Source organism: Phascolarctos cinereus, unplaced genomic scaffold, assembly GCF_003287225.1.
Source record: "Phascolarctos cinereus isolate Bilbo 61053 unplaced genomic scaffold, phaCin_HiC Scaffold_726;HRSCAF=1367, whole genome shotgun sequence".
In the NCBI taxonomy this organism is placed as follows: Eukaryota; Metazoa; Chordata; class Mammalia; order Diprotodontia; family Phascolarctidae; genus Phascolarctos; species Phascolarctos cinereus.
Window position 1 is genome coordinate 117,824,616 of NW_027556098.1, and position 24,577 is coordinate 117,849,192.

Consider the following 24,577-nt stretch of genomic DNA (forward strand, 5'->3'; position numbering starts at 1 on the left):
TCCATCCACTTTGTATTTCCAATGTGCATGGCTAGGGCAACCTCATGGTACACAGAATATACAAGGTACCAAAAAAAATCAGTGCTGTAAGAGCTTAAATCAAGAAGACATTTTGTAAGTTTTAATGGCTTAATACAAGAAAAGATTTTAATGAGCTTTGACAGCTTAAAATTGTTTTAAGACTTTGGGAATATCCTGTATTTAGTTATTTATAATAAAAATAATAGCTAACAATTACACAGCACTTTTGTTAAGCACTTTTCACGTATGTTCTCATTTGATCTTAACAGCTCTGTAAAGTGGGTTCTATTATTGTCCCTGTTTTCAGATGAGGAAATTGAGTCTGAAAGACATTAAGTGACATACAAGGCTTACAGTGTCTAAAGGAGGATTTGAATTCAATGCTTCCTGACTCTCAAGTCTAGCACTTTAAGTCCCACTTAGGATGCTATACCCCAATTTTGATGTGTGAGATAATGCTGGGCTTTTGAAAGCTATGTCAGGGAAAAGCTGTGGACTGAGTGTATCCTTCAAAGATCAGCCTAATTAACTGGGTTAAATATTTTTATCACTGGGACCTAGTCCAGTGTCTGACCCATAGTGAAGGCTCCATAAACACTTATTGATTTTATTGACTCATCACTTGCCATCTACTAAGGTCTGTAGTGTAACCATCAGTGGAGGGAAGTCTCACCTACATACACTGAAGAAATCACTAATGCTTCTTGAAGTAACAAAATAGTTTAGTTATTAAAGTTCTATGTTCTCAATTCTTGATTTAATTTTCTTAAGAAATATTTCATCCATTATTCAATTCTTTATTCAATTAACTGCCCATCTGCCATGCCTGTGCAAGACAGACAGACAGACACACACACACAGATCAATTAACTCAATGGGCCACCCATCAAACTGCAAATATTTGGAGCCTTAGTCTCCCAATCTCACGCAATCTCATAGGCTACATAAAAGACCACTCATGGGTTGAACTCAGTGCTAATCAGCACAGAAGCTCTACCTTGCTCCATTTTCCCCAGTGTAGGCTGGCTCACACCTCCTTAGGCAGCCTGGTGGGCCTTCACTTCTGGAGGCTCACCATATTTGTACAGGGCTCAGTAAGGACACCCGATTGACTTTAGCTCCCCTGTTGCTCAGCACTCCTCAACCCAAGGAATCCACCACCTCAGCCTCCCCAGGAGTAAGGATTATGGGCATGTGCCACCATTCATGACAGAAATACATCCTCTTACCCACACTGTTAAATCTTGAAAATAAATATCAGAACCCTAACTGCGATCATCTTTTTCTGTTTACATTTAGAGTGTGAAGAAATGCTTAGTGAATTAGTTTGAACCAGCATACAAACATTTCATTTCTAAAACATCTGAATTAGACTAAAACTGTCATACACAAGTTATTCTAACCCTACCTGGACTGGGTATTTCAGTATAGGTTTTGGTCCTTAGCAAGATCTTTTCTTAGAGCTTGAGGGACAGAGGGAAATTGGGTTAAAATCTCCTATCTCTTTTCCATTATGGAGAATAAAATAGCTTTTTGTATGACACTATCTGTGACCCTGAGCAAGTCACTTAACCCTGTTTGCCTCAGTTTCCTCATCTGTCAAATGGACTGGAGAAGGAAATGGCAAACCACTCCAGTATCTTTGCCAAGAAAACCCCAAATGGTGTCACGAAGAGTTGGACACAACTGAAACAACTGAACAACAAAAATCTGTGTACAGAAAGACCTTTGCCTATTTCCCCTAGAGTAGCATGATAATATGGGGAGAAGGAAACTGTCTAATGGATAATGAGGATGATGATAGCTAGCATTTATTAAGTACCTACCAGACAGGTACTTAATACAGGTACTGTATTATTAACACAGGTACTGGTCCTGTGCTAAGAGCTTTTACAAATATTATCTCATTTGATTCTCACAACAACCCTGGGAGGTAGGTGCTACTGTCATCCCCATTTTACAGCTGAGGAAACTGAGGCAAACAGTGGTTAAGTGACTTATCCCAGGTTACACAGCTAGTAAGTGTTTAAAGTTGAATTTGAACTAAGGTCTTTCTGAATCGAGGCCTAAGCTCTAATGAGGGTACAAGGGCCCAGGAGAGCCCAGGTATTCAGGGAGAAATGGAGAACAGTGAATAAAAAATGAGGGAGTATGAAATTTCTAGAGAAGGAGCAGGCAAGGTTACCCTTGCAGTCCTGACAGTGAGCTAACTATTCTGGGATGCTGTGGAATCTAACCACAGAGTAAATAGCTTAGGGAAAACATAGCTATACTAGGGGACAGAAACAGAAGTTGAAATTAAGTAACTATTTCTTGCTAACTAGGGAGAAGGGGACTAGGAAGAGGCAGATGTCTAGTAACTGGACTAAGATTTACCTCATAAAATGGAAAAGGCTAGCCTTGATATCTATTCTATCCACACGTAAATGCTTAATCCCTACATGTGAGATCATAGTAGTGTGGAGCTAGAGCTAGCTGGCACTTCAGAGGCTATCTCGTCCAACACCCTCCATTTTACAGGGGAAGAAACTGAGGCCCAAGAACTTGCCCAAGGTCATAGAGGTTAAGTGTCAGAGACAAGATGGCACTTGTATGCTTGTAGACCTTTAGCCATAAAAATCTATAAGAATCTAGAACAATAGAATAATGAGGTGGAATAAAGAGGCAGAAAGGACCCTACTGATCACCTAGTCCTTTTTTTATAGATGAGGAAATGGGCCCAGAGGGAATGTGACTTACCCAAGGTTACAAAGTGAATTAGTGGCAGAACTGAGACAAAAATCCAGGTCTCCTGACAGGCAAAGGAAGTCTTAGGGACTTCATTCCAGGTCCTTCTGGAGACTCCCCTTCTTCATTCAAAGTTAAGAATTCCCCCTTTCCCTATGGATGTACTCCCAAACATCTCAGTTGAGATCCCATAATGGAAGTTCACAAAAGCAGTGAACTTATAAGCAATGTGCACACCACCAACACCACCATCACCATCTCCCACCAAAAAACAACCCAAAAACCCAGAGCGTCTGGCACAGTGTCTATCTTCTGCCATCCTTTGGCTCTACTTACTGATTGAGTCCACCCGGGTGATGACTTCATCCCTGCAATGCTTTTGGCATGTCTGGTTGTCAGCCAGTCTCCCTGAGTTAAATAACATACACTCCACACAATCTCTTTGAAGAGAAAAAGAAAAGAAGGGAGGAAAGACATGAGATACCATGCAGCCATGCTATACAAGTACCAATTCTAATGCTGATGTAAAACTTCCAAAGTTTCTCCCTGGGACTGCTCACATGGGCCTCTTCTCCCCTTCAGTTACCTCTTGGGGGAGCAGGGTATGAAGTGTAGAAACATCTTTTCTTTTATGCTGGTGTGCTAGGGGTAGGCACAGAGAAGAGCATCTGTGTGAACTTTATCTGCGTGCCTAGTTAACTTTCTGATTTTAGGATCATGGATTCAGGGCTGGAAGAAACCTCAGGGGCCATCTAGGCGAAGCTAACCCCCTCATTTTACAGTAAAGGAAGTTGAGGCCTAGGGAGGTTTAGTGATTCCCCAAGCTCCCAGAGATAGTAAGTGCCAGAGTCAGGATTTGAATCCAGGGCCTCTGACTCTGACATCAAGGCTCTTTCAAAACAGAACTACTAAAAGCTTAAACCACCAATGCTGTGGCATCATGAATCCTGACGAGTTTTCTCTATGAGAAAAGGGAATAGGAGGCGGCTAGGTGGTACTGTGGACAGTACTATGGATAGAGTTTGGGACTTGAGGTCAGGAAAATATGAGTTCAAATCATGCCTCAGACACTTATTAGTTAGGCAGGTTACTTAACCTCTATCTGCCTCAGTTTCCTCATCTCTATAAAATGAGGCTAATAATAGCACCTACTTTCAGGCTTGGTGTGAGGATTGAATGAGGGCATGTTTGTAAAGCACTTTGGAAACCTTAAAGTACTCTACAACTAGAAGCTATTATTATTATTGCTATTCATTATTATTCCCTTGGGGAAGACAGTTGCACTGAGGCTCCACACAATATGCTCCCTCATTCTAATTTCTACTGCCTTATCCCTCTTTCCAACAAGTGCCCTTTGTTCTCCGGCTGCCTCTTGGCTACCCAGCACCTCCCACCCTGTGACCCCCTTCCAGCATGGCACCTTGTGTTCAAGCCTCTAGGCACCACCCCCACAATATCCTGTTCATACCAACCCTTCCCTCACCAGCCAACTAATGTAATGTATAAGCATATTTTCATAGCTGTTAATGGGCTCTCCCCTGTAGGTCACACAAATACACCTTCTAGAGACAATCTCTTAAACTTGGATGTTAAGAGTCATGTCAGGCACCTTCATCGGGAAAACATTTTTAGCCACATAGGGATTTGTATTTCCCTTCAAATCAACCATTTATGTCACCAACTACTGTACCCACACATAGAATTAGCATCTGTCCTTCCAAAGCAGACTAAATGCTGACTCAAAGTACTTTGCGTTCTGAACTCATAAAAGCCTGAATTATAAAGTATTTTAAAAGAAATGCACTTTTCATTGCTCTGAAGTACAAGCAAAAACACAGCAAAATAAAAAAAAATTAACAAATAATTTCCTAGTAGAGATTCTGCTAGGATTGGTTTAGTAAATAAATAAAACATTTGTAATTAGCACATCAATTGTATCCTGTCAAATTGGCTTTATGGATTCATATATCATTAGAGTTAAAGGGGATCATTTAGTCTAAATACCTTGGTTTACAAATGAAGAAACTGATGCCTGGAAAGTTTTAATGACTTTCAGAGTCACCAAATTATTTAATAGCAAGATCAGAACCCAAAGATCCATTCTTCCATGGACCTTCTAATTCTTTTATGGTCTGAAGAACCATTCTCAGCCTGGCCTGGCAAGTCACTTAACCTCTTAATGCTCTTGGCAATCCTCTTAGATCTCAACTGCAGAGTCCATGCTCTGGCTGCATTGATAGAAAGAGCTGGTTCACCTAAGGGTTCCCCATACCAATTAAATCACGTCCCTATCCTTATCCCATCCATTTACCTCTTTTTCGAATTTGACATCATTAATTGCCCTTATCTACTGGATATTGGCTTCTCTCTGATTCTTTGTGACATTATTCTCCATCAGTCTTCTCCTATAATGCCCTCAAACTGTGGGTGGTCCCTAAGACTTTGACCTGGGTCCTCTTCTTTTTTCTCTCTAAATTCTCTGATTCTCTAGACTTCTAGAATTGAGCTGGGATGGGTTATAGACACCATATAGTCCAACCACCTCATTTAAAAGATGAGGAAACTAAGGTCCACGGAGGTTGAGTGATTCAGCCAAGATCACAAAGGTCTCAGACTTAGTTACGTCATCAGCTCTCATGAGCCTCATTATTATCTCTATGCAGCTGACTCAAAGATTTATGTAGACTGAGTCTTACCTGAATCTTTAGATTCATGTCACCATGTCACCAATTGCCTATTGAACATTTCAAATTGGAATATTCTGGATATACTTTAAACTCAACATGTGCAAAAACCACAATCCATTATGAATAATCTTTTCCCAAAAGCCTTTTTTTCCAAATTTCCCTATTTTTGTCGAAGGCACCACTAGTCTCCCAAGACTGCAACCTTGGCATTACCCTAGATTACTCACTCTCTGTCACCCCACATATCCAATTAGTTGCCAAACCTTGCCATTTCTATCTGTAGAACAGCTATTGCATTTGACCCCTTCTCTTTATTCACACAACTACCACCTTAGTCCATTCAGGCCACCATCGTTCCTGGCCCAGATTATTGTAACAGCCTCTTAATTGGTATCCCTACCTGAGTCCCTTCTCATTCCAATCCATCTTTTATACTGCTGCCAAAATGATGTTCTGTAAGCACAAATATGACCATTCCACAATGAACTCCATTGCCACACCCCCCCATGCCTCTAAGATAAAATTTTGTTTAGTTTTAAACCTTTATCTTTCCAGGCTCACTGGATATTGCTCCCCCAACCCTAAATACTCCCCTTCCCACATTCTTCAATCTAGCCCAGGTGTGGGAACCTGCAGCCTCGAAGCCACAGGTGGCCCTCCAGGTGCTTGAGTGCAGCCCTTTGACTGAATCCAGACTTCACTGGACAAATTGACCTTTTCTCTGTTCCTCACACAAGATACTCCATATCTCCTGCCTCTGTGCCTTTGCCCTCACTGTCTCCCATGCATGGAACACACTCCATACCTTTGCTTCAGAGAATACCACTGTTCCTTCAAGCCTCAGTTCAAATACCACCTTCTGCATGAAGTGTTTCCTGATCTCCCCAAATACTAGTGTCTTCCTTCCTAAACTACTTTGCATTTAACTAATTTGCATTTATTTTTATTTATTAATTTTAAAAAACTTATGCCATATATATTTAAATATGTTCTTGGTATGTCCCTATTCAAATATAAGGTCCTTGAGAGGAACTGTGGCATTCTTTGTACTCATAATCTCAGGGTCTGGAACAGTGCCTAGTATATGCTTAATATTTGTTGACTGAATAATTTCTTGATTAATTAATTTTATTATATTATGCCTTTATAAATGCAAAAAAAAATAGCTTGCTTCTTTCTGTAGGTTATGAATGTCCCCTGTCATCTCACTTGTACCCTGGGTTTTATTTGATAAACATTTTTTTTAACCATAGAAAATGGAAAATAAAACTTTGGAGTTGTCCCATAAGCAATAGGAGAAAAAATCTATCATCATTATCACACACACCCCCCACCACTACTAATTCCTAATTAGCAAGACTGTCTTCACTTCAAGACAGGGGCTCCACTGCCATGACTCCAGACTGTTTCTGGGAAAGGGGTCTTTTAACACTACACAATCAGAACCTGAACTTGGCTCCAGATTTCTACACATCCCCAGCATACCAGCTATGTGGCTGGCCATGGTCAAGTCATGTAATCTCTCTGAGCCTCAGTATCCTCATCTATGAAATAGGGATAATAATATAATAATGCTACTCCATAACATTGTTGTGAAGATCTGATGAGATAACAGACATTAAAGTGCTTTGTAAACCTTACATATATACTGATCTATGTATTTGTTTGTAAAAATTCAGATTTTTATTGGAAAAAGGGCATTTACTGCCCCCCTGGAGGTCCACTTGCAGCAAATCAGAAGTGTAGATGCCAAGTGTACACTTGACATCAGAACACATCTGAGTCCTGACTCTGCCATTTCCAAGTTGTGTGGCTTTCTGCAAATCTACCCCATAGTCTCAGTTTCCTTATCTGTAAAATGGGGATCTTAATACTTACCCTACCTACCTAAAGGATCGTTGAAAATCGAATGAGACAGTACGTGTAAAGTGCTTTGTAACCACAAGGCACAATATGAAAGTATCATTATTACTGTTAACGATGATAAAAGCAATAACAATAGCTGTCCTTTATAATGAAATCAGTACTCAAGGCGATGTGATTTAGGATAGTAAAACCAGGACTAAATTTCATCTTTGGTTGCAATCTGACCTGTGAAGCCAACTAGTGATACAGTGGGTGATGTGTGAGGAAGAGTTAGACCCCAGCCAACAGGGCTCAGAGCTCAAGAGTTGGCACTGCCAGACAGGAAGACGCATAGGTGATGGGCATAGGTGGAGGGATGCTCGCTCTCCGCTACTGCTGCAGCCACTGAACTTCACAGACTGCTCATTCAAATGACCCTGGTCTCAGCGCTACAAACTCGCTGCGTTATTCTGAAGATCAAATATGAATCCTTCGGTTTTTAAACCTCACCCCTTCCCACCTCAGCAGTCTTATTCTTTACTCTTCCGCCGATGCTCTGTGACACTCTGCCCTCCCTTTCACCTCTGGCTCCCAGCTTCCCTGGCCTCCTTTAAGACTCAGATCAGATCATGCCTTCAGCAGGAGGCCTTTCCTGGTCCCTTTGGCTGCTAGTGCCTTCCCCCCGATAGCACTTTCCACCTTCACTGTATCTTGTATGTACAATGTTTTGTATGTAATCTCTCTCATTGGAATGTACACTCCTTCAGGGCAGTGATGTGTTTTTGCCTTTCTACTGACCTCCCTGACTTCAAGTCCCAACTAAAATTCCACCTTCTATTGGAAGCCTTCCTAATCCCTCTTAATTCCAGTGCCTGCCCTCCTTTAATTATTTCCAATTTATCCTGCATATAGATTATTTTGTATAAATTTGTTTACATGTTGTCTCCCCCCTGAGACTATAAGCTCCTTGAGGGCAGGGACTGTTTTTTGCTTCTTTTGTATTCCCAGATCTTAGCATATTATTGCTGTTCCCTTGTTTCCAACTCTTTGGGACCCTGTATAGGGTTTTCTTGGCAAAGATACTGCAGCGGTTTTGATATTTCCTTCTTCAGTGGATTAGGAAAACAAAGGTTAAGTGATTTGCCCAGGGTCACACAGCTAGTAAGTGTCTGACATCACATTTGAACTCAAGCCTTCCTGACTCCAGACCGAATGGTCTATCCACTGAGCCATCTAGCTGCCTGGTACATAACAGATGCTTAATAAATGCTTTTTCATTTCTCTGTATGGCAGCACTTAGCACATTGTCTAGAACATTGTAAGTGCTTAATAAATACCTGTTGACTGAGGTGATAAAGGTGAAAATGCTTGAAGAAAGTATAAAACACTATGTGGTACTATTATTATATAATAGCATAATAATATAATATATATAACATATAACATAATAGTGCCTAATTATGTATTAGTATATATAATAATATAATATATAATATAAATATTATATACACAAAGGAATTATTATTATTATAATTAGCAATAATATTCAGCTCTCCCCAAGATTAAATAAGCAGCCGCTAAAAATGTCATAACAGGGAAAACATCTTGGCAACCATAAGAGGAAAATGTGTTCTCTAAATAGATCATGTGAGAAAAGTAGGTAAGACCTAATTAAGAGAGTTTGACTGTAATTAAAAAGGCAGCTATCCCAGTATTGGTCAAAAAAGTATTATTCTTGTGTAACTGACTTCATGGGCTAGAAATGAGAGTTAGGGAATTTGGTTTTCTACCAGAAATACAGGACTTAAAAGTTGAGGTCTACAACTATACCATGAGGATGTTGACCTAGATGACCTCTAGGGATCCCTTCAGTCAAAGCAAAGCTAGGCCAGATGAAGAATAGAGAAAAATCAATCTTGCTCTACTAGATGCTCAAAACAGCCCCACTGGGCTCCTTTCTTTGATACTTATGAATGCACACACTCCCAAAGACAAGCAGTTGTCTTAAAAATGCAATCAATATTCATTCATGACCTTCTCCTTCTTTAAATTATAGCTGAAAATCATCTCATTTTGGACACCTTACTGAGTCACTCCAGGGAAAAAATAGTCTATTTTGACTGGTATAGACCAAGTCAGACCAAAAAGAGTTTTAATATACGTTAGCTATGTATACAAATTGGCATGATCTTTTAGGGGGGAAAAATAGGTTACTACGTACTTTCGTACAAAGCAGTTTAGTGCTAGAGTCTTAAATAACATTACTTTTTTTTTTTGGTTTATGCCATGAGAGTGGAAAGAAAGGAGAGAAGAACTAGAAAAGAGATGCCATTTTTTTCCCCCACAGACTGCTCTTACTCAAGAAGATGAGTAAGGGAACAGCTGAAATAGCACATATGGTCTACACCTGTGAAGGAAGCTATAAACTGAAAAAGGACTCTTAAAAAAAAAAACACAAAGCAAACAAATAAAAAAACCCAAGAGAACTAGGAAGTCATGAATAAGACCCAGGGAATTCATCTTCTGAATCAAGTATGTAAGAGATAAGAACCAAGAGTTTCTCAAGTTATGAAGGAAACAGGAGAAAGGGAATAGAAAAATCACCAGTTAAGGATCAACGTATTAAAAAAAAATTAGAATTTTCTTTTTTTTTTAGAATTTAATTTCTTTACAGCTTGCTCTAGAGGTACCTACTTCTACCTTCCTAGATGATTTCACTACCTCACTTACTGTCTTCCTCTCCATCTCATCTTTTGCCATCATCCTTGTTGACTTCAATAACTATGTTAATGACCCATTAGGTTCCTCAACCTCTAGGCTTCACAATGTCCTTGACTCTGCAGACTTCCAGCTTCATTCCAAATCTTCCACTAACATCAAGACCACACTCTAGACTTCATCAATTAAATTCCATTTACAGCCTCTTCAGCCCTCGGCTCTCTGCTCTTTTCTCTAAAATCTTTGTTACTTGGAGACTTCACTCATTTTCAATTTTGGTTGGGCAGAAGATTCAAAAAAATCTATATACCTGGTCGATTATCTCCAGGGACCTGGATTTCCAACTCAACACAACTAAAAGTGAACTCCCAATTATCCCCCTACTTCTAAAAAAAATAACTCTTCATCCTGACTTTTCCATTTCTATATTGGTTGCTACTGTTCTCCTATGTTTGAATCGTAGGCAACTAACTCTTTATCCTTTCCTTATCTGCCCTAATCATGATTCTTTTGCTTCTTCATTCAAAATCTCTCTCATGTTTGTCCCTGCCTTTCCATTCTGATTATAATTCAAGTCCTCATTTCCTCATCTAGACTAGTGTTCTCCATGTTGTAGAGGTAGAAAAAAAGAGGATCTGAGAAAAGATACAGGATGAATGCTAATGAGGCATTAAAACTGACACTGAGGTTGTGAAATTGAGGGACTGGAAGGATAGTGTGTTGCTGACAGAAACAGTAAAGGAGGTTTGGGTGGGGAGGAGATAGTATAATGGAATTTAAGATGCAGATCATAACCCGTTCATGCCCGCTCATCCTGTGAAATTTGCTCTATACCAGGGTGTGAGGCTCTCCCTGCCCCTGAGCACAGACTCCATCCTCCAAGGGCCTTGTACAAAGCCACCAGGTGATCCCTTAGAAACAGAATGGGGATGCTGACCAGAATTTGAGAAGAGTTTCCCAGTGGCTCCTGCAAAGATGCTGTTGGGTGTGCCTGGGGAGTTGTTAGGTTATGACTTCCTTGTGGGGTAGATGTCTGTCTCAGAAAGAAAAATCTGAGAGCTTGAACAGCAGGAGGAAGAAATTCTGTGGGGAAGCATTGGAGAAAAGGTCAGATAATGGTGGTGTTGGAGACAAGCCACTGAGAGAGTGGGATGCTGATTCATCTTCCCACCTTCTGCCTCCTCTGAAGAGAGGGGAACTCCTCCTTACAATCATTTCATTCTATAGCCTTTGACATTACTTTGAAGAACATCCACTTATACTCTACCAATGGCTTTCTAAATGGTGTTCCTGTTTCCAGTCTCTCCCTTCTCCAATATATCCTATACAGTATGCTGGATCCATTTTCTTAATTACACTCCCTATCCCCATGATGACCTGTAATACTGCACAAAATCCTTCAATGGCTTTTCATTCCCACTTCTGCAAAGGCTTAGAAGAGTTGTGATCTGTGTTGGTGGATGGAGGACCCATAGAGACAAAATCATACATTTCTCCAAAGGATAGAAAATTTATCTATCTATCTATCTATCTATCTATCTATCTATCTATCTGTCTAAACATATGTACATATATACATATATACATACATATATATTTTATATATATACATATAAACATATGTACATATATACACATATACATACATATATATATATATATTTTATATATATGCAGAGAGACAGAGACTTATATGCATGTCACTATACAAATGACTTGGGGGAGGAAGAGGATACAAAAAAAGTGTAAGTACAGGATACAGCTAGGAAGATGGCATCTGTATATGTGAATCGATAACACAGAAAAGTCACTAAACTATTTATACCTTTTGATTTTAGTGATCCCACTACTAGGCATGTACTCCAAGAAGGTCAAAGACAAAAAAGAAAGGTCTCATGTAACAAGATATTCATGGTATCACTTTTTGTGACAGCAACAAAAAATAGATCTGGCAATAAGAGAAGTGCCCATTGCTTGGCACTTATGAACAAATTATGAAAAATGTTGTGGAATGGTTTGGTATCACATGGATGGGATGTTGTTACACTCTAAGAAATCATCAATCTATGAGGAATCTGAAGCGATAAGGGAAAAACCATAAGAAGTGATGCAAAGAGAAGAAAGCAGGAGTAAAAGAATATCAGATTCAGTGACTATACTAAAGTAAATGGAAACAGCAGTAACAGGCAGCTGAAATCAGATTAATTTTAATGACCAATTTTAGTCCAGGAAAAACAAATGATGAAACACTTTCCTCTTTGTATAGAAAAAAAAAAATCTACAGGCATGTAATGTTTCACATACTATTGGATAGGGTTGTTCAGTTTTGCTTAATTGCTTTGTTACAAGGGAACATTCAGGGCAGCTAGGTGGCACAGTAGATAGAACATTGGCCCTGGAGTCAGGAGGACCTGAGTTCAAATCTTGCCTCAAATGCTTATTAATTGTTAAGCAAGTCACTTAACCCCAATTGCCCCCCCCCAAAAAAGTGGGGGAGATTCTTTGGGGGCAGGAAACAAAAGACATCCATAAAAGGTGTTTTTTTTTAAAGCTATCGTATACAGACTGTTGAATGCCCATGTAGATTGTAAGGGTTCCTGTCTTCTCCCTGTGTGTATTCCCCACAGTATGTCAGAGTCCTGAACACAGAGGGTTCTCCAATGTATGATGTTTCTCCTCCAGCCATAGGAGGCTCTAACTGAGTTGTCATCAATTCTGACCCACTTTGACATTTGGAAACCCCTGGACATGTTTCCAAAATAGGAGTTATCCATTCTTTGGTGACCTTTCCTGCCCAATGGAAAGAATCTATTCCTGGTTATCATGTTATCAGTATAGCATGATGAAAGAGCATTTAACTGGAAGACTCATATTGGAGTTTTAGCTCTGCCACTAGCCAGCTGTGTGACAGAGGTTCATTTTTCACCTTTCAGAATCTCAGTTGTCTCACTTGTAAAAAGGGGTTAGACTGATTAGTTAGTCTCTAACTAAGGATCTTTTTCAGCTCAAAAATTCTGATTCTGATTCTTCATAGTCCCCTAAAGTAAAAGAGAAGTGGACTGCAGAAGGCAGGTTTCCATTTGGGGAAGTGACTAAATGGTGTCGGTAATTATCTTAAAAGTGCCATGTGCACCTCCAGACCAAACCACAGATTTGGGGAGGGGGCCGAGTAGCCCGCAGAGGATGGAGAGTGATGCTTATTCTCTATGCCCTAGTGCAGAGGTTTCTACCAAGGTCTTCCTTAAGGATACAGTAAGGTAGCTTGGGGAGGCTAACCTAGAACTTAATTCCAGCATGGCAAACTCTCTAAGATTAACTGCCTTGATTACTACAGGCCCAGGGGTTAATATCAATAAATACAGCAAGGCTAAGAAAAGTTGTCAGTGAGCTATGAATTAAATTGGACACATCAGTCTAAAATAAGCAAGGCATCCCACTCTTGCTCTTCCAAGGCAAGCAATCATTCTGTCCTAGGGGAGGTAAGAATGAAGAGTGACCTTAGGGATCACTCTTATTTTATCATATTATACTTTTTGTTGTTGAGTTGTTCTTCAGTTGTGCCTGACTCTTTGTGACTCCATTTGGGGTTTTCTTGGCAAGGATACAGGAATGGTTTGCCATTTCCTTCTGCAGCCCATTTGACAGATGAGGAAACTGAGGCAAACAGGGTTAAGTGACTTGCCCAGAGTCACACAGCTAGTAAGTGTCTGAGGCCAGATCTGAACTCAAGAAGAGAAAGGAGTCTTCCTGACTCCAAGCCTGGTACTCTCTTCACTGCGCCACCTAGCTGCCCCCTCACAATATACTACAGACCACCTAAAGAGAAGGAGGAAGTAGATGAGGTGTTCAGGAAATAGATGACAAGCCCAGCACAGAGGCATAATATTGTAGTGATAGGAGATTTAATTATTCCAACAGCTGCCAGCACGCTCTCTCTCTCTCTCTCTCTCTATCCAAAGCAGAGTAGCTAATAGTTTCTTGGCATCCTTACTGATAATTTTATCCCTCAAAAAGTGGTGGAAGAATTGAAGAGAACTGCTATTCTGGACCTAATTCTCACTAACAAGAAGGAATTGTTTCCCTTTGTGTCTTAGAATTTCATTCCTATCCCTCCTAGGCTGGCTGACCCTGTAGAATTTTTGTACTTGGAATCCTGCCTACCCTTTCTCTTAACTTTTTGAAATTTGCTTTCCAAAGATGTGGGATATGAGTGACTATGTCTGGCTTTCCATCAAAAAAATCTAAGATAGCATGGTCACTTCCTCCCAGGGTCTCTATTGTTTCTACTTAAACAATTCCTCCTCATTCTTGTGAGTTTCTGGTCCCTTCTGGGCTCACTTTTCTTCTAAAGAATATCTCTGAACAATTAGAGCTGTTCAAAAGTAGAATGAGTTGGCCTAACAATTCCATTGCTGGGTCTACACCCCAAAGATATCAAAGAAAGGGGAAAAGAATGTACAAAAATATTTCTAGCAGTTCTTTTTGTAGTGGCAAAGAACTGGAAACTGAGAGGATGCCTACCAATTGGGAAATGGCTGAGTAAGTTGTGATATATGATGTGATGGAATACTATTCTATAAGAAATGATGAAGGAGATCGTTTCAGAGAAAGCTGGAAAGATTTGCATGAACTGATGTGGAGGGAAGTGAGTAGAACTAGGAGCACAATTTCATTCAATAGCCACATTCTCACAAAAACAAACATCTTAGAAGCTCTGTTCGGTTGCAATGACCAAGGATGATTCCAGAACACTCAGGATGAAACACGTGACCCACCTCTTGACAGAGATGATGGACTCAAGTGAAGATTTAGACGCTATTTTTTGGATATGACTAATGTGGGAAATCATGTGATAGAGAGGAGCCAAGTTGTAAAGGGCTTTAAAAGTTTTATCTTATTCTGGAGGCAATAAATACGGAGCCACTGCAGTTTATTATGTGAGGCGCTAGGGGCACGATAGTACACAAAGCGCCAGGCCTGGAGTCAGGAAGATTCATCTTCCTGAGTTCAAATCCAGCCTCAGACACTTCCTAGCTGTGTGACTCTGGGCAAGTCACTTAACCCTGTGCGTTTCAGTTTCCTCATCTGTAAAATTATCTAGAGAAGGAAATGGCAAAGCACTCCAGTATCTCTGCCAAGAAAACCCCAAATGGGGTCACAAAGAGCCAGACATGACAGGAAAACGACTGCACAACACCAAACAACTGAAGTGCATGAGTAGAAGAGTGACGTGGTTAGAGCTGCATTTACGGAAAATCTCTGGCAGGTGAGTAGAGGCGGACTAGAGTGGTGAGAGACTTAAGGCAGAGAGACAAATGGATGAGTGAAGTTCTCATGTCTCGACCACTTTTTCCTCCTCTTACGCCATTTATCTACTGCTCTGTAGTTTAGCTGTCTTCTACTAGACTGTTTACTTCTTGGTATTACTCACTGTTGTATTTCTAGTGGTATCTAGAACATGACCAGCCTTCACAAATGCTTCAATGATGAAGTTCTTATCTCAGGGTAACTGTCTTGTATCAGTGGCTTACCTGGCCTCGTATACTCTGCCAAAGAGGTGAGAAACAGGCCCCAGGAGAATCTGAGTAAGGACGATTCCCATTTATATAACCCTCACAAGTCTACAAAGCACCTCCCTCACAACCATCCCAATGAGTCAAGGGAACATGTTACTGTGCCCACTTTATGGATAAGGAAACTGAGGCTCAGAAGGATTATGACTTGTCTAAGGACACACTTCAAGTAAGTGATAAAGCCAGTATTCAGGCCTTGTCATATGACTCCAAGCACCTCTACACCACATACTTTCTCTAGGGAACTTCCTGATGTCATGGCCCTCTTTGAGCATTCAGGACAATCAACAACACCAGAGAATGTAATTTCTAATGCATGGAGAGAAGTTACAGTTGTGAGGACTCAGTCTGCTTGGGTCAGGACTCAACAGCAACAGTGAGGACCAGGGATACAGGATGGAGAGAACAGAAGTGGTACATGTAGGAGAAGTTCAGGGGCATAAGGGAGAATCTTGGACGGCTGGGTTGTTTTGTATTGGGTGGGTAGGACAGGAGTCAAGGCTAAGAACACAGACCGAGGGGAAATGTTGTTGCAAGGTGTTGGGAAACATATTAGCTGGACCTGCTGCCCCATCTCTCTCAATGTCTTTCTATTTTTCCTTCATTCTCTTTCTGACTCTATTGAAGTTGGAAGGGCACTCAGAGCTTACTTAGACCAACCTGTATATAAACATAGACTCTCCTCTATAATGTCCTGGCTCTGCCACTTACCATCTCTGTGACTCTGTGAACACAGGGTCACAGAGGGAGAAACTTAACTGCCTCTGTTTCCTCATCAGTAAAATTAAGGGGCTGACAAAAAATGACTAAAATGTATATATTCACTGAAAGGCAGCTAGCTGGTTCAGTGGATAGAACACTGAGCCTGGGGTCAGGAAGACCTGAATTCAAATGTGTCCTCAGACACTCACTAGCTGTGTGACCCTGGACAAGTCACCTAATCTCTGCTGCCTAACTCACTGGAGAAGGAAATGGCAAACCACTCCAGTATCTCTGCCAAGAAAATCCCATGGACTGTACAGACCACAAGGTCATGAAGAATCAGAAACGACTGAATAATACCAACAACAATGCACCCACTGATCCAGGGAAGCTACCCAGCTCCTAACAGAGGGTAATGGCCTAAATATACAGAACAAAACACACATTTATGGATACAGCCAGTAAAGGAATCTGTTTTGCTTGACTATGTCTATCTGTTAGAAAGAGGTTGTTTCTTCTCTCTTTCCCTTCACCCTTTGGGGAGTAAATGGAAGAGATGGGAAGGAAAATGGAATGCTAACTGAAAAAGAAAAAAGAAAAAAAAAGGAAGCTGGTTGAGGTAACTTCTAAAGTCTCTACCCACTTTACATTTATAATCTGATGATCCCTGACAAGAGACCATCTAGCTTCTTTTGGAATTATCTCCAGGAGGAAGGAAGGAACTCACCACCAAGGCAGTCCGAGCTGGGATGGCTCTAATCGGGAACACATTTTCCCTTATGTCAGGAAAAATATGCTTCCAGGCAACAGACACCCTGGACTCTTGTTCTGTCCTTTTCCTTCAAGGGAGCTCTTCTGCATGAAAGCCTTCAAACACTTGAAAACGTTCATATTCCCTCTAAGTCCTCTCTTCAAGTGAAAGTTGATCAAGTGAAAGTAACATCAAGTTTCTTTAACCAATTTTCATACAGCATGGTATCCATTTAGTCTTTCTACCACCCTGGGTCCCTCCTTTGGATGCGTCATTTCTCAAATCTGGCACCCAGTGTGAACATTATGCTCCAGATACCTATTTGGTGTTCAGTCTTTGAGTTGCGTCCAACTCTACATGACCCCAGGGACTTTGTCCATGGGGCTTTCTTGGCAAAGATACTGGAGCAATTTGCCATGTCCTTCTTGTGTGTCCCTATTTTACAGATGAGAAACTGACTCACGTGGGGGTAAGTGACTTGCCCTGTGTCATACAGGTAGGAAGTGTTTGAGGCCAGATATGAACTCAGATCTTCCCAACACCAGGCCCAGTGCTCCATCCATTACATCACCTACCTATTCATATTTACATCTATCAAGAGATACAGATATAGATATAGAGATAGAGATAGAGATATGGATAGAGAGATCACCTTCCTCATCCTGGACACTATACATAACTGGATACAACATGCATACTTTTTATTTGCTATATTTACTGAATCAAATTTTACATATCTGGTTCTGATTTGTTTTGTTTTGGTTTAGATGTGTTATTCATTGGTCTAGGGAACTCCCAATGATGAAATTCTCTCTACCAATGCAGATCTGCATCTAAAACTTATAGTTTTAGAGAGTATATACCTAGTAATTTACATTTGGTCTTCCCTATGATCATTATTATTATTATTATTATGGTCTCCTTGAGGGCAGGGGCTGTTTTTTCATTTCTTTGTATACACAGTGACCAGCATCAGTAAAGGCTTAATAAAGGTGTATTGACTTACTCACTGATGAGGGACACTCACTAAGAATTTCAGTGACTTGTCCAGGGTCACACAGCCAATGTGTGTCAGAGGTTGGGTCTGAACCCTGATCTTTCTAATTCCATTGCTAGGTCTCTATCCACTATGCCAGGCTCCTTCTCCAGAGTAACTGGAGTTCTAATGTTTAAAGCTGATAAAATAGAATAAAGTGCTCCTTGTGTATAATATATACCTATGTGTGTATCTATCTATCTATCTATCTATCTATCTATCTATCATCTATCTATCTATTGATCTATCTACCTGTCTGTCTTTCTGTCTATCTATCTATCCATATATCTCCCCATACAGATAGTGATAGATATATATATAGAGAGAGAGATCCACATAGAAAGATAGACAGACAGATAGATAGACCATCTTCATCATTCTGGATACTGCTTGTAGATAACTGCCCCATAACATGTAACAGAAGCATACTTTTGGTTTGCTGTCTTTACACACACACATACATACATATATACATACATACACACACACTACGTATAGTGATAGAGCTCTCACACACATACATACATGTGTATATATACATACATATATATATATATACAAATATATATATATATACACACATACATACATGTGTATATATACATACATATATATATATATACACACAAATATATATATATATATATATATATATATATTCTATATGAAATAGGAACTGTAACTTGCTTACAATAACTTCCCATTGTTCTGGTATGGATTCCCCACGCCCACTGCTTAATCCGAGGTGGCCCCTTCCCTGCCGCCATCGGAGCAGACGTTAGAGCCACTTCCCTTGGCCCACAGACATGTCCTTCAGCGGCAACTGGTACAAGCTTGGGGAACACGAATTCATTTTAAAATTAGCCTGAGCCAAGCATCATTAGGAAGGAAAACCCACTGCCAAAAGAAAATTACATAATGCCCTCTCTCCAAAGCCAAATGGCTCTTGTGTCATCAGATGTTTCTGATTATTCATGTCTCTGCTTCCCTCCAACCCTTGCCCTCCCTCAAGCACAGACACTGTTGATGCAGCTGTTCTGGAGCACATTTCAAGTTAAAATGTCAGCAGTGTTTTCCAGACGGCAAACGGCTGCTTGATTTTTCTCCTGTATTCTTTTTCACCCGCCTACATTCCTCCAGGGATGAAGGGAGCGATAGGCCAGGGTAGGTAACACAGACCCCGGCAGCAAGAACACTAAGCTTTGGAGCAGGCAATCATGTTTTCTAGTAATGACCCTAGCATTGTGTAAGCAAGCTATAGGGCTCAGTTAGCTCAGCTCTGTGCACTTCGGATCCCTTATCTGTAAAATAAGGGGGGTGGGCATGGCACACATATGTGTGCTGACGCGTGTGTGCGCGCACACACACACACACACACACAGATGTGAACAGATGATTCAATTCAGTTATTACTTACTAAGCACTCACTATGTACAAGGCAGCACAGTGCAGACAGGGAACAGACCTGGGAGTTGGGAAGACCTAACCAGGCTCTCTAGTCCTAGTTCTTAATCACGTTGACTTTATGAGCTCAGACAGGTCACTGAACCCCTCAGTGCCTTAGGCAGTGCTCTGAGACAGGGGGTCTGTGTCCTGGACCCCTAGACCAGTTTGGGGAAGCCTATGGACCCCTTCTCAGGTTCATTTTTAAATACATAAAATAAAACATATAGGAAAACAATTCTATTGAGATAAAGGTCTAACTTTTTCCTATCCAAGTCCCCACAAACCCCTTGGGGAGGGAGGGAGGATCTGTGGACCCCAAGTCAAGAATTCTTGCTCTTAGATCATAAGTTGCTGAGTAAGTACCAGTACACACATGGAGTGAGAGTTTAGTGACTGACAATTTATAAAACATTTTGAGATTTTCAAAGTCCTTTATATATGTAACATTTGATTCTTACAACAACCCAGGTGGGTAGCTCATGATACTGTTATCCTGTTTTACAAATGAGGAAGCTGAGGCTTAGTGTGATTAAGAGACTTGTCCAAAGTCACACAGTTAATAAGTGTCTTGAAGTAGGATTGAAACCCAGTTCTTCCTGATTCCAAACCCACTGAGCTCAGAATCATAGGATCATAGAATGACAGCTGAAAGGGACTTCAGATGGCTTCTAGTTCAACTCTCATTCTGAGAAAGTGAAGGCTCACAGAAATGAGTGACCTGCCAACAGTCATACAGATGATAACTGTCGGAAGCCTCTCTTGACCCCAGCTCCATAATTCCAACATTCTATGACTATATGAAACTATGTCTGACTTTGCAAATATCCCTGGGCCTCGAGGCCTAGAGAATGCTAGCCCTCAACAGAAATATGTCAACAGAAGAGATAGTTCAAAAGTCACTTTTATTTGTCTTTGGAATATTTATTCATATGTTAGACTGGGGAGATTTCCATCCCTCTCCCCAAGTCCATTTACTTTCTTACCTATGTTTTGTTTCAGTTAAAGAGGCATCTCACAATATGAGTTATTTAGGAATGAAATGCATTCTTTTAAGAAGTCACCTGGATTGTTTAAGCAGAGGGTATGTGGCCATTTGTCAGAGAATTCCTGTATGGAAGCATACTTCCTTCTAGTTCCTTCCCCTCTGAGATAACCTTCCATCTATGAGCAGGAATTTTTTCATTCTTCGTATCTGTATCTTCAAGTGCCTGACACATGGTAGGTGCTTGATAAATGCTTGATGATCAACTGATCTACCCTGTATAGACCTTGGATGTACTCAGTTATTTACAGGTTGTTTCTTGCATTAGAATGTAAGCTCCTTGAGGTCAGGAACAGGTGTTGACATTTTTAAAATTCCAGCTTTTAGCAAAGTACCTTGCAAATTCTTAATAAATATTCATTATAAATGTTCATTATCTGACCGACTTCTAATTTTCAAAGTCAATGATTCTGATATTAAAAATTTTTCAGCCCCTGAGGAAATAAAATAGCATCTGGATAGCATAGTGCCAGAAGTTGCCTGACATGAATGTCTGGTTCAGGCAGGTGAAGCTAGGGCCAGGGATGCCCCAGTGGCCAAGACAGGAAGTAAAGGAGTGGGGTGGGGTGCTGGGAATTACCTCTTTGTGCTGCAGGCGTCTGGACAGGTTGGACACTTCTCACACATCTCTCCAAAGGCCCCAGGCTTTGTGCACTGGCACCGCCCACACGAGCAATACCCTCGGCCACTGCAGATCTGGCCATCGTTGGACAGACATGTTTCGGTCTCTGTAGAGCAGTTACAGTTGTCCCCAATGTAGCCGGCATGGCATTTGCACTCCCCACAGTGGCATTCCCCGTGACCTAAAACCAACACATAGGGCACATCAGGGCACTTGACCTCGACAGGATGGGAAGCACAAATAGGACAGGTTACTTATCTAAGTTATCCCACAAAATGGCTGAGCCCCACAGGGATTTCAAAATCCCCAATTCTCAATTCCCCAAACTATAAAATAAGGGAGTTACACTACCTAATGCAATGTGAGTCACTAAACACATTTTTAAATGTCTACTATATACGAGGTCCTAGTCAGCACTAATGTCCCTTCCAATTCCAACACCCAACTTCCATCCCTCCCAGTCCAATCCAACTGTGGTTGGTATGATCAATGATTCTAGGGACAACCTTGCCAACTCCCTTGGTCTGTCTCAGCTCAAGTGAGGCACTTGGCTCATTCATTGGCTCTGGGCCCCAAAATCCCCACAGGACCTGAACATGCCCAAAGAAAGATATCTGAGCAATGAGGACAAAAACTTACACAGTACATATAATGCCCAGGCCTAGAAACCTATCGAGTCCAATCATGGCTGTCCCATGGGAGGAGGAGCCTTCTTCCAAAGGGCTCAGATATTATCTTCTCAGGAGTGTGAAATACAGCATTTTGTAACTTGGTATTTGCCAAGCCCAGGGCTATCACTGACTTAAGACATATAGCCCTTTAGGAGAAGGGCTGTTTAAGTTAAGCTCACTAGGAATAAAATAGGCTAATGTCGTGATATAGTGAGCTCCCTGTCACTGGAAGTGTTCAAGAAGAGTCTGTCTGACCACCTGTTTTTCCACAACAGACAAGAGGATAAGACTGTTTATGTGTATACAGGGTGGGTAGGGGAAGAGGTGGCAGGTCACCCATGGGGAAATTTCTAACCGCAGCTGAGAGTGCTCAATACCACTGACAAAAATATACATTAATGGAGGCAACCTCTGCTGGAGTCCTTCACTGCCTCATCATGGCATAGATACCCATGACCCTGTGGGCATACCAAGGGCAGGGAAGCTCTGGCACAGCCTACAATATAATACAATAAACATTTATTAAGCACCTACTATGTGCCAGGCACCGTGCTAAGCGCTGGAGATACAAACAGAAAAGTGAGAGTCCTTACCCTGAAGGAGCCTGCATTCTAACGAAGGAAAAGGAGCTAAGGTAAAGTGGGGAATGGGGTGGTGAAGGAAAGTAGCCAGTGCGGGGAAATGACCATGGTAGAATCAGATGAATGGGGTGCAGGTGGGGGCAGAGGAAGAGCCGGCTGGACTTCTGAGCTATCTTTAGGCCCTCCAATCTGAGTGACAGAGGGAACTGATGAGGTGTGTGAGCAGCAAGCTGAGAAAGCTTCCCATCCAGCCCTGGATCTGTCACCCAAGGAACAGCCTCCTTTAGTACATCAGGCTCATCACCCGAGAAGCTAGCCACCAGCTATTGAGGTTTTTAGTTTGTCAGTTTTTCCGCAGCAGCTCATTAAATCAGTTCCTGAGGGGTGGAGGGCCACAACAGGTGTCCGTGGAGGGACTGCCACACCACTGAAACTGCAGCTCTGACGAAACGAAAAGGAAGGGTACCAAATATCAGCACGAAAGGCACATAACTCAAACATGGATAGACGGATCTTTGCTTGGTGCGTATTTTTTTCAGCAGCAGATTTGATTAAAGCTATTTTAATACAAATCCACTGTCATTCCCTGTGCGTGCCCACCACCGGAGGAGATTAGAGGAGCGGAAGGTAGGTTGGGGAGGGGCCAATCTCACTTCCGAGCCAAAATCAAGGCTCTGTTCTGGCAAGAACACACCAGCATGTGCTACACAGCCAGCCACCAAGGGAGCGTGAGCCCAAACAGAGCCTCAGAGTAGGGCTCCCCTGTGGCCTTGGCACCAGGGAAAAGAATCAGTGGGGGGGACGCTGTCTGGCACATGACCTGAAGGAGGGTGACCTAAAAGATGGCCAGACTTCAGAGACATCGCTAAAGCCTCCCTACCGCCCTCCCCATCCTTGCCAGACTTGCCATCCTTTTCCACTCAGGATTTACAATAAATTATATTTCAGTTGTGCTGTGATCAAGGCAATTTACAAATCATCACTGGAGCACATGGTGAACACCCTGTGAAGGCAAGGAATTCTTATTTAACTGCTAGGATGCTGGTGCAATGTTTGAGCCCCACAGCATACAGCCTAGTCTTGTAACCCAGTGGCTACAACCCAAGTCACACATAAAGCTGTAGTTCTGGAGGAGGCTATTCTGGAAGGCTCTCTCTCTCCCCATTTCTCTCCTCCAGGTGCCAAAAGCCACTCCCTCCTTCAGGCCTCAGGGCAAAATACAGTATGCCTCCTCTGACAATAAGATTATCAATCTAGAGATGGAAGGACTTCAGAGGCTGTCTGACATATGAGGAAACTGAGGCCCCAAAAGGGTAAGTGACCCACCCACGGTCACAAATGGTAGCAAGCATAAGAGGCAGGATTTGAATCCAGCTCTTCTAACTCTAATTCTTATCACTTTTTTATTCTACTTCCTCTTAGCTCTCATGTTCCATGAGAACTCCAATTTTATTTTATTTTTTTTTAAATTTTTTTTAGGCAATTGGGGTTAAGTGACTTGCCCAGGGTCACACAGCTAGTAAGTGTCAAGTGTTTGGTCTGAGGCCGGATTTGAACTCAGGTCCTCCTGACTTCAGGTCTTGTGCTCTATCCACTGCGTGACCTAGCCACCCCGAGAACTCTAATTTTAATGAGTTTGAAAGAATATCACTTGATATAGTATAGCCAATCATCCCCCATTAAAACAGGCAGAGAAAGCACAGCTGGTTTAAAACACATATGCATAGTTGTTGCTGTTCAGGTGTGTCCAATTCTTTGTGACCCCAGGGACCACAGCACACCAGGCCCTTCTATCTTCCACTGTCTCCCAAAATCTGTCCAAACTCATGTTTGTTTCCTCTTCCGCCATCCCCTTCTCCTGCCTTCAATCTTTCCCAGTATCAGGGGCTTTTCCAGGGAGTCCCATCTTCTCATTACGGGGCCAAAATTTAAGCTTCAGCTTCAGTATTTGTTCTTCCAATGAATAATCTGAATTAATTTCTTTAAATATTGACTAATTTGATCTCCTAAAGTCTTCTCCAACACCACAACTCAAAAGCGGCACTCAGCTTTCCTTATAGTCCAACTTTTACAGCCATACATTGCTACTGAAAACACATACATACACATACATATATTTATATTAAAAAGCAAATGATTAGCATGTTACAGAAAA

At 41.4% G+C, this 24,577-nt stretch overlaps 1 protein-coding gene across 1 annotated transcript in view; it reads right to left on the bottom strand.

Annotated features, from left to right (window-relative positions):
• ITGB5 (integrin subunit beta 5) overlaps positions 1–24,577 on the bottom strand; it is a 198,748-nt gene that overhangs the window by 13,537 nt on the left and 160,634 nt on the right. The window contains exons 11-12 of the mRNA XM_020985996.2: positions 21,129–21,351; positions 3,085–3,188 (exon numbers count right to left, since the gene is read on the bottom strand). Of these exons, the coding sequence (XP_020841655.1) occupies positions 3,085–3,188; positions 21,129–21,351 (327 nt within the window). The remainder of the gene's footprint in view (positions 1–3,084; positions 3,189–21,128; positions 21,352–24,577) is intronic.